The 16600-nt window shown below is 42.2% G+C and overlaps 1 protein-coding gene across 2 annotated transcripts; it reads left to right on the forward strand.

Moving 5' to 3' along the window:
- Positions 1-6596: 6596 nt before the first annotated feature.
- ddx23 (DEAD (Asp-Glu-Ala-Asp) box polypeptide 23) lies at positions 6597-12970 on the forward strand. Of its 2 annotated transcripts, XM_080469701.1 has the most exons (18): positions 6599-6681; positions 7306-7415; positions 7508-7665; positions 7801-7920; positions 8386-8479; positions 8553-8618; positions 8728-8866; positions 8955-9088; positions 9404-9516; positions 9609-9752; positions 9827-10052; positions 10144-10289; positions 10393-10570; positions 11213-11455; positions 11546-11697; positions 11796-11904; positions 12000-12174; positions 12260-12970. In XM_080469701.1, exons 3-18 carry the CDS (start codon positions 7508-7510, stop codon positions 12481-12483), a joined length of 2421 nt encoding a protein of 806 aa, XP_080325827.1. In that variant the 5' UTR covers positions 6599-6681; positions 7306-7415; the 3' UTR covers positions 12484-12970. The 2 variants fall into 2 exon arrangements, with proteins under 2 accessions (XP_080325826.1, XP_080325827.1); XM_080469700.1 differs by lacking the exon at positions 7306-7415 and having other exon boundaries at positions 6597-6681.
- The last annotated feature ends 3630 nt before the right edge of the window (positions 12971-16600 follow it).

Consider the following 16600-nt stretch of genomic DNA (forward strand, 5'->3'; position numbering starts at 1 on the left):
AAAATTTGATGAAATACACTGGCCTCTGTTCCCATGTAGACAAGGAAAATGCAACTTTTGTTTCATGCTTCAGTAGTGTAAATGTCACGTATGGTCACAGGCAATGGTTTTCCTGCACATGTGTTAATGGCAAACTCAACTTTATTAAAGTTGTTTACACAGCAACGAGGTGCAAATTCACTGCAAAACTCACTCTGGATGAGTGGAGGACGGAGGACGGCTGAGGAGCTCAAGCATTTACATTGTACTGTTTTCTGCACCAACTACTGGTCTGACATGCAAACTACAGCATGATCATGACGTTGCCTTCTGAATGTGAATGTGAAGGGACCAAAAACTGACAAAAAGATATTATAAGAAAAGAAAAACCTTTTTTCATAAAAACTCAACAATTGGTTTGTGTTACTTCATAGACTCAAACAGGCAGCTCTTAAAGTCGAGAGTTGATGATGCGCAGTTGTGAACGTAGCCTCGTTCAAAGGTTTGCAGACGTGTCAGTGTTTTTTCACGAAATAATTGAATGTCTCACTCAAAACATCTCATAGGATTTTTGTTTTCCAATCTGTTTCTCTCAATCTTTTGGGAAATTAAGTGATACTTGCCATCAAAGTGTGAAAAAACACAAAAAGACCAAACAGGACAGCCTCAAGCACTGAAACGGCGAGAAATCTGAGCTGAATTTCTGTGATTGTGAGAGACTTTTTGAAGTGGAGTTTCCTTCAATCAATCCGTCCCTCGCCGTCTGATTTCCTGCTCTGATGTGACAGCTCGGGGGCAGATTGTAGCCTGTTTGTCGGTGAGCTTTTGGCTACTTCATGAGACACACTGACCCCACCAGGCAGCACACACTACAGCCTCAGCCATTCTGCAGCCCTGAGCCCCGAGGACCGACTCACATTGATATTAACCACATTAACATGCTGTGCATAATGTGCTGAAAACCAAATCAAATAGCAAATTAAATTTAGTTTCCCGGGCCAGCGCAGCACAGTCCTCAGCTCATGTGCGTGTCTCTGGATACTGCGTTTGCATTCATGCGCGAATGTGTACATGTTTATTGGTGTATGAATGTGTGTCAGTGTGTGATGTGGATACTAAGCAGTTTATCCTCGTGTTCTCTTTCACCCTTCCTGGGTGCAGCGAGGTGAACCAGGTTCACACACGCTGGCTTTCGGCTCGGGTCTGCAGTGATGATAAGACCCCTTGTGTGAGAGCGGGATCTAAATAAAATACGGTGGTATGTCCATCCCGTGCCCCCATTATCTGCCTTCCCGTCTGCCAGAACTCCCTCTAAAGCCCGTCGGCGCGGCTCACCTTCACCACATCCAACATGCGTACGTGCCCCGCTTGGCACACCCCGAGGGCATGTCAGCGGCGAACGCTCCTCCAGCAGTTTAATTAGGCAACCACGCCTGGCATCGGGGGAGGTGGGGGGAGGGGAGGCCGGGGCTGGGGCCCATGAGGTGCCTGCCTGGGATGGGGGTCGACTGTGGTTGGGAGTTGGGCGGAGATGTAGGAGTTGAGGAGCGCACATCTGGAGGACGGTTAAGCACAGTTTTGTCTGTGCCATCCAATCAAAAGGCTCCGGCAAAAGCTTGTTTCTGGGGCTTCGAGGTGGTAAATATTCACAGCAAAAAGATTAGATCTCACCAAGCGTAGTTTAGATATTGACTGTACTACCAATATTTAATTATCACAAGTTAAAAAAAAGAAGAAATCTTACTGTTAACTTCAAGGTGCCGATGATCGACACCACATTGATCTACAGTGTTTTGTTTTCTTCAAAATGTTCGAAACCTCTGGACAAAAGTATTGTTTTCAACCGTGTGTGTGTGGACAACCGCTAGAAGCTACAACTTACATTCCTGACAAAGTCGCAGGAAAAAAACAAACGGATATATGTCACTGCACTGGCGTAGACGTCGCATTTGTTTTTCAAAGCCCAGATGAAGCTACACTGTTGATCAGCCTCTGTCAGCAGCTGCGGTTCAGGAATCCATGTGTGAATTTCCTCCTCCAGCTCTGGCTGTCGAGCCTTTAGCCTTTTTCTTTTTTGTCTTCATCATGGTGGCGGTGATATTCAGCAGTCCCTCGCCAGTTTCTTAGACGCTGTGTTTTAACTCTGCCATGTGGCTTTCTTTTTTCACAATAATGTTCTTGCGCTATCAGTCAAATACAGTAGTAATAAAGGTTTTTGGTAGTTTAGCAGTTTTCTGTTGTCGTACAGTGCCACCTAGTGGTCCCAGCATGTTTTGATCTACTGGTAGCTTCTTAATGTAAGTTGCATGGCCGGCTGAACAACTAAAAAAGTGCAATTTAGAATCCATAAATTACAATAACGGTCCGTCGTGCAATTATTATGAATCAGGCATCCGTGTACATATATGATAATTGTTTAAGAAGTGGAATAAAAAGCAGTTCAGAAGCATAATTTCTTCGAGGTTTACAACAAAATCACAAGATGTTTTCTTTTACTTTTTCTTGATATTCGAAGTTGAAATTTTGACCTCTGACTCTCCGTCAAACATGAAATGTAAATCCTACGTTTGCATTTAGAATTAATGGTATGAGAGGTGACAGCTCAGTTTTACTTTAATATTAAAATACATTCATTTCATGTGTTTGTTTAGTTTGCTTGTGAATTAAGTCCAATCACGATGAAGAGGATATACATTTTATCACCCCCTGCGGTAAAAATAATGATGCAGACCATAGCACGTCGTACCCTGCATGTTAAGCCTTGCTAGTCAAACAAATTTCCTCTGTACATTTAATTCCATGAACATAGTTGCAGAAACGTTATACAATAGGATGATCGAATTTCAACCATCTAAGATCATTTATAAGATCTGTAATAATGTTTTTATTTACAGCCTTTGTAATTTAACAGTTTGTTTGTAATTAGTCTGATCATATTTATCAGTGAAAGGAGTCCTGGATGCATGTTCTCCCTGTGCCCGGATGAGTTTCCTTTGCATGCTGAGGCTAATGGGCGACTCCACAATCGACATTGTCATTGTGAGTGTGTGATGGACTGGTGACCTCTGCTCTGTACTCTGGCTTTGCTTGTGGTCAACTGGGATCTGCTCCGACACACTGTGACCCTGAGTTGGATCGGGCAGAACAGAAGAGGAGTGTGTGGATATATTGGAGGGCCAATTGTCTGTTTCTCCAGGAGAGGAAAATAAAAACTAATCTAAAAATTGCAGATAAACTAAAACTCTATTTGCTGGGAGTTCCAATTTTGTCTGGGTGGGAAGTTACTTTGAACTTTGAGAAACTGTAAGTCTGACTAGTTATTCTGACTAGACCTCAAACAAACAAAAAATATTAGTTTTTGGAAGAGTGATTCATCCTTTTCCATCCTATCTTGCTTAAAATGTTTTACTCACAGGAGCTGACCCTGTGTGACTGAATTGATTCAACCTATTGTTATTGATTTGTTGGTCACACAAAGATAAACTTTTACTTAAACCTTTACCGTCACCATGTAGTCAGCCGGTGATTAGAAACGGGGTAACAACGTTACACAACGCTGGTCGAAAGAAGTTCAACTTCCGGACAGGAGGAGTCATTAGAACTTCCCCTGACACACAAAAAGCCCACAAAGCATGTGGAAATGTGGGGACTTTGATGAAAAGATGTTGGATCAATCACGTTTTGGTATTTTGTTGCTTTCTTCTTTACAGAGAGAAATGTGTGTCTGCATTTCTTTGTGTGCTATTCAAACTTAATTCAAACAAACAAAACAAAAACCGCCCCTCTCTGCTATTCAGCTCATGTCAAGTCTCCTCATCTTCCTCCCGCGTGTCACTCTTCATCTGCTGGTTCTTCGTGCTGTCAACAAAGCACCCACTACTGTGGAGAATCACAGTCAGTCCGTTTTATATTTATTTCTTTATTTTTTAGGACGAGCTGTCGAGAAGAATCTTCTGTGCGCTGCTCGCCACAGGCTTCGACGGACATACTGTATGTCACGAGACAAGAACTTGTAGCATTGCCATGGCAACGTAAAGCATCCAGAATGAACGCGGGTTGACTGACGTCAACACAAGATGGACTCTCAACACACCACTAATAGAAACCAGTTCATTTAGTCAGACTACACAAATCTTCATTTGTTTTAGATGCGGCATCATTGATCCATTCATGTTCCAAACCGCTTGATCTGACAGGGTTGCGGAGCTCTGGAGGCGAGGCCCAGCTGACTATGGAAAGGATACACCCTGGACAAGACATCAGTCCATCACAGGGAAAACACAGAGACAGACACACTCCCATTCACACCCATGGGCAAATAACAGTCACCGATTAACATCCCTTTTTGCACGTTTTGCTTCGTGTAAATTTACAGTCTCTTTTGCACATAATCATTCGTGATCTTTTTTTACATAATTTGCACCTAAAAACAGATGATAAATTGACCTGTAAAACTTGAAGCAGGTGAGAAAAAAATTCAAGGCCAGCTTATTTTTTATGGCCCCATTCAGACACAAGGTGATTCACAGTGCTTTGCAAGGAAGAGCTGAGCATGAACCAGGCGTGAGGTTATTTCTCTCCCTCGCTGTCATATATGTGCATCACATTACTGAAGATCCTACACCTCGAGTCTATTGCAGCATTTGCAATTCATTTCTGTGATGTATATCACATCAAACGGAGAAGACAAAGAAGAAAACCTTCTTGTTGTTTTGATGCAATCTCGTCTCAATCAGGAAAAAGAAATCTGAGTAAATAAATGAAAAGTACTTCAAAGAACAGCCTTGATTCATCATAAGACACCTGCTAAGTGTTTTTAGGTCAGTGTCTGTTGTGCTGAGCTAAATGTCAAGGAAGAGATATGAGTTTTGAATAAAAATGTGAAACAGTGATCCTTTTGAATCATTCCTGCCGCTAGTTTAGAGTATTACTATATGAGAAGGTTATAACCATGAATTCATACCATCTGACGTACTTGTCATAAAAAAATATCAATAGAAACATTGCATTGCCTCATGAATGATATAATCAGAGGGTTTAGTGCAGGAACTCTGACTAATTATGACCATAAGACACATAAACATCATAAAATATTCATTGTACTGTATATGGTGTTTCATTGGCCATTTTTTATGTAGAGAAGACACTTTTGCTAGTTTAGAAAAAAAACAAACCTTTGATCCTCCTGTAGTGAGTTATTGAAATAAATGAAATTCACTCTGTCAAACAATAGTTAGAGGTTTTTTTTTCATTATTCAACAAGTAAAATGTGATTTGGTTGTCGGAAATATCAACATAAAGTGAAATAACTTGAGTTTTGATTAATACATTTCTGTAATGAACAGTAATTAACTTCCAATCGCCTCCCAATAACCTGTTAAGCACTTTGAATTGTATTTACCAACATGAAAAGTAAAGAAAGTTTGGCTTAACTGATTATGGATAATCTTTGCTTTTGTTTTAAATGTGACTTTCACAATCAAATTTGCATTAAAAATCTTTTTACAGCTGCATTTAACAAAGAAAACTCATCAGAAAAGGCATGTGAACAAACGTGTCCTGTGTTTGAAGTGCTAAATCTGTCTTTTTCACTGTCTTGCTGGTCTATTGACTTCTTCCTGCAGTATCTTCCCTTTGTGTGCCTTTATTCTGTACCATCAACTTTGATCTGCTCCTGCTGAAACAGTTCACCTTCAGAAAGGCTCTATAAATCTCATTTGATCTCCCTGTGGAAGAAAAGGCTCGTCCAGAATATGAATCAACATTGGGCCAATCCTGACTGTAGTCGAGCATACACCATCTAAAAGGTCTTTTATCTATCTGCAGGAGTGCACAACACACACACACACACACGCACGCACGCACGCACGCACGCACGCACGCACACACACACACACACACACACACACACACACACACACACACACACACACACACACACACACACACACACACACACACACACTAGACTAGAGGACGATTTAGATTACAGGGAAAACATAGTTTTTGGTCTCGGTACACCTTGAATCTAAATCTGCTGCGGAGGAAAGTGTTTTTAAGTGGAATTGAACGGATCGGCCTGTTTCATCAGGGCTGCAGAGCATGGTTTCTCTAATATCAGCTAAAGTAGACCAAAAGGGGAAAGTCTCAGTAGATTAAATTTTTAATATTTCAACATATCTGGCAGTATGAAAAATGTAATCTATATTTCTTTGAGTTCTAACTTTTGGAAACAATATTTCCCCACCTTTTGGTTATTTGTGTGGTTTTAAATGAGATAGATAGATAGATAGATAGATAGATAGATAGATAGATAGATAGATAGATATTTGCCAGCTGCATTTCGAATTGCTAACGTTAATAATGTGCATATGAATAACTGCAAGTTTAATGAACGTCGTTGCCTTGTAACTCGATCGCCACCTTGTGCTGAAATTGGCAAATACAAATACACGCGGTAGGCCTAAAATATTTTCAGTCAGGCATTTAGGAATCCTTTTACAAAACAATCGGGGCCCTGGGATGGCTTTTCCCCGTGGATGGGAACTGTAGTTTCTCACAGCGCTTCCTTTCACAGCAGAAGGTGCCTCTCAGGACTACATCTCCCACAATGCTCTGCGCGCTCCGTGCTTCGTGTTGAGCGACATGGCGTCTTCTTGAAGCGTAGAGAAATCGCAGCGGTTTTGTTGACAAGTGATCAAGGTGAGCGGATAATGTCTGAAAACGGAGATCCTCCGGCTACTTTCTAATCCAACACAACACCGACTTTTACTGTGGATATGCTGTTGCATGTTTCTGTAGTTTTTCTCTGATGAATTGGGGTTTTGCTAAGTTTTAAACCGGCTAGCGTGTAGAGCTAGTTTGGTCCAGTTCATTTATCCCGCAGAGATTCAAAGACTGAAATCTGGCTGAACTTCATGTATTGAATAATAATCAATTTCCGCGGTTGCATAACAAAAATCAAGTCAAACATCCCCTATAGTTTCACATACGTCGAATGCACATTAAAGGAAAATATCCGTATATTTCCTCATTGCAGTTTTTCCCCAGCATCGCTCAATTACCTGCTTGTTTCTTAAGATCATTTCAAAACTGTTTCAATATTTGCATGTCTTTAGGAAACACAATATGATTGTATGCTTGATTTACTTGAGAGCCTCACTCTTTGGTACTGTCATTGCCTGTTTTTCTCGGTAAAATTTGTAAATTACCACCATGTATATGTAGTGTTTTCAAAACGGTTTAAAGTGTTATGTATTTGAGTGAATGGTAAATGGATTTCCAGCAGTCTCAATGTGATCTACATAATGTGTCACATTTAACCAGTTATACACGCCAACGTAGTCCGCCACCTTGCTCTCACTCCTTTGGGAACAACCTGGAACATAGTTTCTTTCCCAGAGACACTCTCAGACTAAATTTGAAGACATCAGAATGTGAGAAACCCCCACATTCAATTTAAATTAAAACTCCAGTGACGCTGTCTTGACTGCAATACCTGTGCATTAAATGCTCTTTGCGTTTGCAGATGGCAGCCGACTCCTCAGACAAGAAGGACGGAGACTCCGCGGGGACCAAGGACCGAGATCGTAAGCGCAGCCGATCACGAGAACGCGATCGCAAAGTGTCACCAACACGCAAACGCCATCGGTCTCGTGAACGGAACCGCTCCAAATCCCCAGATAGGTAAAGAAATCTAAACTTCTCCGGGGCATCAGATTCTATATAGTCAAAAAAAAAAGATATATTAATATTCTTCATGTTACCTCGTTTCAAGAAAGTTTAAAATTATTTTCTGTGCGATTGGATTTTTGATCACAGAGACCGACGTCTGAAAGACAAAGAAAGAGACAAGGACCGTGACAGAGAAAAGGACAGAGACAGAGGTCGTAAAGACAGAGACAGCCATCGACGGGATAAAGATCGCCCGAAGAGGTCCAGGTACGTCAGAACTGAAATCCACTGCTCTGGAACACTGACAGGGGTCTTGTGATAATTTCAGTTGTTTTTTTTTCAACACATCATTAAAAAGTTTGGTGATGTTGGCTCTACAGAACTGTCAGATAAGAAATCAGTGCCATAAATTTAAGGTTCTGTTCATTGTCATTTTAACAATCCAGCATATTTGATAAAACTGTGAATTGGATCATGGCGCTCATGGTGTAACAGTAGAGGAGGACGGAACTATTAAAAGACAATCCGAACAAAATGTTCTTTCATCTAAAATAAGTGAAATTTTATACAACAGGAATTCATGTTTAGGGATTTATAGTGTATGAAAACTTTAGTATTAATAGTGGAGAATTCTGTTATGCCATCGATCCATTTCTTTTTAGCGCTCGGTTCTCCGAGCTTGCAATGTTTTTGTTGTTTCATATTTCAGTCGTCGTTCACTCTCCTTTACAGAAGCTCCTCGCCGAAGTCGAAGGATGGGAAGTTGAAAAGAGAGAAGGATGTAAAAGCAGAGGATGAGGAAGATGAAAAAAAGAAGAAAGAGAAGGTCAGAATCATGTCGGGTTTTTGTAACTTGAAACTCTTGTGTTTGTTTTGACCTGCGTTGTTTTGTTGCTCAGGTCCAGCCGCTGTCTCTGGAGGAGCTTCTGGCCAAGAAGAAAGCAGAGGAGGAGGCAGAAGCAAAGGTGAGAAGTTCCCAATGAAACAGATCCTCTTTTTTTTTTTCTCTCACTCTCTCTCTTCATAGTGAGAGTATTTTTGCTTCTTGTGTTGTAACTATTTTCTCTTTTCCAGCCGAAATTCCTGTCCAAAGAAGAGCGAGAGGCCGAGGCTCTGAAGCGCCGAGAGCAGCAGACGGAAGAGAGGAGGAGGCTGGTGGACGAGGAGCGAAAGAAAAGGAGGATGTTTCAGGACATCGGGAGGAAAATGCTTGGTGTGTTTCATCCTCCAATTGTGAGCGGTTTGCTTCTCTTTGACCTGCGGAAGGAAGTCGATAACGACTGGCGATTTTTTTATTACAGAGGACCCGCAGGAGAGAGAGAGACGAGAGCGCCGAGAGCGAATGGAGCGAGAGAACAACGGGAACGAAGAAGACGACGGACGACAGAAGCTCAGAGAGGAGAAGGATAAAAGCAAAGAGCTGGTTGCCATTAAAGTGAGACTCCAGAGGAAGAGTTAAAGCTTTAAGTTCTATTCAGCCATTGTGTGGTTGCTTGGTGAAAACCAAGTGTCTGATATCATTTATTTACTGTGAAATTATTTGTGGTTAAAGATAATTTAAAGTCATAAAATAATATTTAACTGCTTCAGGCGAGTGTGGCATAAAACCAGGTTTAAAAAAAACCTTAAAATACTGATATTTAAGTCTTTATTTCAGTTTAAGGTGAACCGATATCAGAGCAGTGGCACTGTTCTTAAAAAGTATGATAGAAAAGATTTCTGTCTTATTTGTTTGTTTTTATTCCTCCAGGAGCGATATCTTGGTGGACTCAAAAAGCGCCGGAGGACTCGCCACCTGAACGACAGGAAGTTCGTGTTCGAGTGGGACGCCTCCGAGGACACGTCGGTCGACTACAACCCCATGTGAGTCGACTGTGGGCCGGCCGCGCCGCACCGCACCGCGCCGCCATTTCCGCTTTTCCCTCCCGTCTAACGGCGCAATCGATGTGTCCTAGTTACAAAGAGAAACATCAGGTGCAGCTGTACGGACGAGGCTTCATCGCGGGCATCGACCTAAAGCAGCAGAAACGAGAGCAGTCGCGTTTTTACGGCGACCTGATGGAGAAGAGGCGCACGCTGGAGGAGAAGGAGCAGGAGGAGTCCGTATATTTACCCCCAGAACTAATCCAGAAGTGGCTGCGTCGAATCAAATTGACGGAAGTCTGTTCCTCAGGACGAGACTGAAGAAGATGCGCAAGAAGGAGGCGAAGCAGCGCTGGGACGACAGGCACTGGTCGCAGAAGAAGCTGGACGAGATGACGGACAGAGACTGGCGAATCTTCAGGGAGGATTACAGCATCACCACGAAGGGAGGAAAGATCCCGAACCCCATCAGGAACTGGAAGGAGTACGCGCTGCCCGCACACATCCTGGAGGTCATCGACAAGTGTGGCTACAAGGTCAGTGTCCGAAATCGGTTTTGAAGTTGTGATGACTTTGTTAAGACGTGTTTGATCGTGACTTCTCCCTCTTTTCAAACTTCTCCGACAGGATCCGACTCCAATCCAGAGGCAGGCCATTCCTATTGGTCTACAGAACCGTGACATCATCGGCGTGGCCGAGACCGGCAGCGGTAAAACGGCCGCCTTCCTCATCCCGCTGCTGGTCTGGATCACCACACTGCCCAAGATTGACCGGTAACACATTTAAAACTCGGGACAGACTTGAGTGGAGCGACACCACCGATGTCTCGCTGTGCGTTTGAGCTCCGTGCTTCTCTTTCTGCTCTCCGCCCGGCAGGATCGAAGACTCGGACCAGGGCCCGTACGCTGTGATCTTGGCGCCGACCCGCGAGTTGGCGCAGCAAATCGAAGAGGAAACCATCAAGTTTGGCAAACCGCTGGGCATTCGAACGGTGGCCGTCATCGGAGGAATCTCCAGGGAGGACCAAGGTTTCCGCCTGAGGATGGGCTGCGAGGTGAGACGGACACGCTTGATAGACGAGTCGGCTTCCCCCTTTTCTTCTGACAGAGTAAACATGAACCTGAACAGGACTCGGATTAGTGGGTCAACGGGTCAGAGAGTCAATGACGTAACAGTTGAGTGATTCTTGATTGATCACATTAGTCGTCCGGCTGTTTTCTAACAACAAATCACAAACTGGATAAACACTTTCAACAGATCGTCTTTCAGGGATTTCTGTGTGTTTGTGATCAGCGGGAATTTGTAAATGCCAGTTAAACCTGTGTTTACTGCCGCACGTTTGTCGAGCTCAAATTAAATTTGGCTCATAGACGAGACTGAATCTGAAGTTTAGAAGCGCTCACTCTTAGAGTTTCTACAAACATTTCTCCCCAAAGCATGATGGTAAAATGAAGGAACAACTTCTTTCTGAAGCAGTTTTAACTTAAAACTAGAAAATTTCAGATGATATCTTTAATCAATAGACGTGAGTATTGGGGGTTTAATCAGCTCCATAACGATGACTTCATAGTGATGTCAGATAAGCTTTTGCTTTTTTTTATTCTTGATTGTCTTCTAGTTTGAATCCTGCAGTTTTCATCCTCAGTGTAACGACTCTGCTGTTCTAATATAAAAGTTCTTTCCTCTCGTCTGACAGATCGTCATCGCCACCCCCGGACGTCTGATCGACGTGCTGGAGAACCGTTACCTGGTCCTGGGCCGCTGCACCTACGTGGTCCTGGACGAGGCCGACCGTATGATCGACATGGGCTTCGAGCCCGACGTCCAGAAGATCCTGGAGTACATCCCCGTGACCAATCAGAAACCGGACACCGAGGAGGCCGAGGACCCCGAGAAGATGATCATGAACTTCGAATCCGGAAAACATAAATACAGACAAGTGTGTGTCGCTCGCTGAGCCGCCGCGCCCGAAAACCTGTCGTGAAAAAACGATCGTCTGACGTGACCATTGTGTGTCTGCGCTCCACAGACCGTCATGTTCACCGCCACCATGCCGCCCGCCGTGGAGCGTCTGGCCAGGAGCTACCTGAGGCGCCCGGCCGTGGTGTACATCGGCTCGGCGGGAAAACCTCACGAGAGGGTGGAACAGAAGGTCCTGCTGATGTCGGAGGGAGAGAAGAGGTGAGGCCGACACAAACCTCAGACACAACGCAGCACTTTCACTTCAGAGTGCTGAGGAGTTTCTTTTTCTCTTTCTCTTCCTCTGGTTTGCCGTGCAGGAAGAAGCTCCTGGAGGTTTTGTCGCACGGCTTCGAGCCTCCCATCATCATCTTCGTCAACCAGAAGAAGGGCTGCGACGTGCTGGCCAAGTCTCTGGAGAAGATGGGGGTGAGTGTGTCTGGACTTACTCTTCTAATTCCCGCCTTCCGTCCGGTGATTTGCTCCAACACTGAACGTCTGGACTAAAACCTGTCTCCTCTCAGTACAATGCTTGTACGCTGCACGGCGGGAAAGGCCAGGAGCAGCGAGAGTTTGCTCTCTCCAACCTCAAGGCCGGAGCCAAAGACATCCTGGTGGCCACTGACGTGGCTGGTCGAGGTATCGACATCCAGGACGTCTCCATGGTCGTTAACTACGACATGGCCAAGAACATCGAGGGTAAGAGGACTCGCTCCGTATCTGTTCGAAGATGTCAGTGAAATAAGAGTCATAAATGACTAAAAATGGCTTTTCTCTCCTGCAGATTACATCCATCGTATCGGCCGTACGGGTCGTGCTGGTAAGAGCGGCGTGGCCATGACCTTCCTCACCAAGGAGGACTCTGCCGTGTTCTACGACCTGAAGCAGGCCATCCTGGAGAGCCCCGTCTCCACCTGCCCGCCGGAGCTGACCAACCACCCGGACGCTCAGCACAAGCCCGGAACCATCCTGACCAAGAAGAGGCGCGAGGAGACCATCTTCGCCTAGACTGTTTTAGACCGTCTCCACTCAGCCAATTAGTTTTTTTTTTTTTTTATCCCATATGTGTATAAAACGGACTGCAAACAAACCATCATTCATCCCGGACACGATCTGTCCTGTACAACTATCAGCTTTGAAAGGCTTGTGAGTTTAAATGTTTAGAAAGTGCTGTGTTGTGCATTTAAATTTGTTTTGGTCATAATTTGAGTTTTCTTGCCATTGTATAAGACCAATCACCGAATGACACATTTTACATCCTTTGACAAAACTCCAATGTGTTGTTTTAAATATAAACATTTGTATGAAGTCAATACAGCAGATTTTACTGATTTTTTATTTTATTTTATTTTTAAAGAAATCCAAATGTAGAACATCTCCACTGAGATATGTTGGGGATTTGCAAGTTGTCTTTGCTGCATGATAAATGCATCGTCTACTTTCTTCGGATTTTCCTAAATTTCATGGCCAATGTGGGTTCTCTATCATTTTACATAAAAAAAAAAAAATCTATATTTATATTTTGCTGTCAGTTTCTATGCAGTGAGGACTTAAAAACTATGGGTTTTGTAGACTTATTCTCCAAATTCATGTAGCATTTTTATTGCAAACCCAAAGCAGAAGTAGCTATGAAAGCAGCAAGTTGCTTTTGTTTACTTTAATTAAGATGGGGTGTCAAACATTCTGAATGATATAGTTTGAAAATGTTAATTTCACATGTGCACGGGGAGAACGTGCAATCCCACCAAGACACAAGTTACAGAGCTCACCACTACACAACTTACATTTTTATGGTATTTTACTCAGGTCTGCAACCTTCATCACCAAAACAGACATTTTTATGAATTTCCACCAAATCAAATTCACTTGGAGCCGCAAAACACTAACTTTTAAAACAAGGCCAAGGCAGGATATAAAGTTTCGTACGGTAGTTTTCAAACCTACACAAAAACTATCTCATGTTGCTTTTATGAAGTTTAAGTGACAATTTAGTGTGGTGAATATTTCATTTTCATCTGTTTTTGCAATTTTTACGATTTCATCGTTTTCCAGCATTTCTCAGACAATTTTGACATTTTAGAATAGAATTTAAATACTTTTCTTTAAAGCATTGCTCCACACAATTAATAGAAAGAAAACTGAATATCAAATAAGACGTATTATTTAAAAATAAGTATGTTTTAATATCAAGGCTGAATGTTGACAAATACAAGCACAGAAAGGATTAAATGAACTAAAACACAGCAAACACCATTTAAAGGGAGGAGTCCTAACAGTCGGGAAGAAAAACCATTTGATCTTTTTTGCAAGCAGTTTTGCTTGTTTTTTCTTTTATTTATTTATAACCTTGTTTTTTGTTCCGCTTTTGAAAGCATTTTCCCCAATTTAGTTATTGTGCCATTTTTTTCATCCCAGAGGTAAAAGTCATTTCGAATCAACTAGAATATTCATTTCAGTTTAAGCAACAGAAAAAGCCAAATGGCCGCATGTTGCTCCAGACCTCAGAACTCAGTTTGATGGAAAAAAAAACCCAGAAAGGACACCAAACAATTAAAAGTACATAAAATGTCATGTTTATTTAGTTGAAGTCATATTTTACTTTAGCCATTGTAAATCTATTTTCAAATAGAAAGCATTCTATACAGCATCAGGCAGGAAATGTCTCACTTTTTACACATTTGCTGTCTCTTTTTGATAAATAGAAGGGAAGAGGCGTGTCGGGTCACGCTAGCACGCTGTGGTAGTCTGGTGGATACATGTTTATATTTAGTGCAGTTATTGCATTACAAAGCAACCTTACCCCCCCCCACCCAAACAAATGAAAGGAACCCAAAAAGTTAAAGAAAAAAAAAACCAAAGAAAAAACATAGTGCAATTTTTTTTTTCTACTCACACAAAAGAGGAAGTCCAAATGGTCTATAAGGCGTTTAAAGTTTTTCAATGTTCGGCTTCGTATTGCATACAGAATAAGACAGAGGAAAGGAAATTATAACCCTTTGTAGAAATTGTGCTTCGTCAGTTGCTAAATTGGTCCGCTTCGAAAAAAACATACTCTGCCAAAAAGAAATACCATGAAAGTAGCTAATTGTTGAACTAAGACATGCGGGGCTCTAATAATTCACTCATTCATTTTATGTCAAATTAATAACAATCATAGGGACAACTGTTGTTTTGCTTTTTCTGTTTTTTTCCCTCTCAGTGAGCGATATTTAAAAAGTGCGTTGAAGCAGGATGTCCCTGGTATTCAGGCGTGTGTGTGTGGAGAAATAAAGTGATGCACTCTCTAATTTTCAGGAGTTGTTGTTGTTAGTGGTGCGAGGAGTGAGTAGCCCCAAAGACAAGACTATCACTACGAGACGACGAGGAGAGTCAGAGTCAATGCAATACTAAAATACTTCAAAAGAAACAATCAGATTTCATGCAACACTTGCATAGATTTTTTTTTCTTCTTTTTTTTTTTCTTCAATCATGCAGATTTTTTTTTTGAAACTCTTCAAAATATACAGAACACTAGATAGAGATATCTGTGAGAGATGGAAGCAATAAACCGGCGTTTTCCTGTAAAAACAGCCCTGATGTCCTTCTGATCATCCCAGAACCCAATCTGAACCACATATGAGTGAAAGTGCAGCAACTTTTATGTCACAGATCAATCGGAGGAATCTGAATTTTTAAAGGTCCCATGTTATACACTTTTTCAACAAGTTCACATAGTTGTCAGAGGTCCAACAACATTGTATTCTGAGTGTTTTGCCCCAAATCCGGCCTTCGTCCTTAATTTTTCAATCTAAAAGTCCCTCTAGTGAGCTCTACCGAGAACAGGCTGTTTCTGTGTCTGTGCCTTTAAATGTTAATGAGCCGTGTTTGTCCACGTCGACTCCATGTCTGTTATCCGGGAGCCAGCAGAAAAAAACTGGCGCCGCTTGTAATTTTAAAGTTCAGAGCTCATCTACCTGTGGGAGGGGCCACTGCCAGAGGGAGTGGTTATTTCCCCACATGACATCATGAAGGGAAAATCTGATTCGTCTGGAACGGCAAACACTCACTAAAAAGTAGAACTATGTAGAGTATGGGGGACAAATCTTACTGTTAGAAAACCATTATAAAGTGAATTTAGCACAATACGGGACCTTTAATTAAGATTTAAGTGAAATTGAGGGAACAATCACATCCTTTTTAGAAGTGATGGAAAGACCAGTCAAAATAGACTGCAACTGTCTCTTTAAGGTTGACACGGTGATGAAGTTAAGAAATAATCTAGTTATGCCTCCTAAATACCTGTAATTTGTTGAGAAAAGCACAACTTCTCCAGTCAAAACAGTACAACAATGCATGTATTTTTTATGTTCCTGGACTTGAAAAGGTGAATTAAAAAAAAGAAAATTAAATCCAATGTTGTTTAAGTCCTGTGTAAACTGTGATGTTTTCAGGCTAAAAATTGTAATTTAAGAAATGGTAACGCCATTGAAGGAATATAATGGACTTTTCACCATGGACAAACCACAATTTGGGAAAGACACGTTTTGTCTCTGTACATATCTTTAGTGTAACAACGTGCTACAGTAAAAGTCAATACAAAAGCCATCTTCAGGACATTGACGTTGCCTATAAAGTTCATCACTAGAGTGTAGTCGAGGGGAAATACTGCAATTTAGATCTACGTAATGCAGCTGAAAAGTTAAAACCAACTAAAAATCGCACACATCTTGTGATTCAGAGCCTAAAGATTCACTAATTTGAAAAAATGCGTTGTATCAAAAGTGGAATTGACTATCATTCAATCCTGCAATATTGAGGTATTCTTACCCAGAATGACCGATAACAGGCACTGGGGGCAACGTTTGAAGATATATCGTGTGTCTTTAATGGGTCATGGTGGTGAGGGTTGTTTTTTTTTAACCATAACGTCGAGTTCCAGGCATCAATCAGCCACTCCGGCAGATGTTTTGTTTGTGTTTCGAGTCTTGTGAGCGGCGTAAAGCAGAAGTGTCGTGATAGTTGCTGCATTTCACTCAGGTGCGGAGGAAAGTTGGGTTTCCGGTGCGGAATCAGGTGGCGACACCCGTCAGTCCAACTCATCGTCGGCTCATGGACTTAGAAACGGTGCAGGAACAGGATGACGCCG

The sequence above is a fragment of the Lipophrys pholis genome (assembly GCF_963383615.2).
Source record: "Lipophrys pholis genome assembly, chromosome: 8".
NCBI lineage: Eukaryota > Metazoa > Chordata > Actinopteri > Blenniiformes > Blenniidae > Lipophrys > Lipophrys pholis.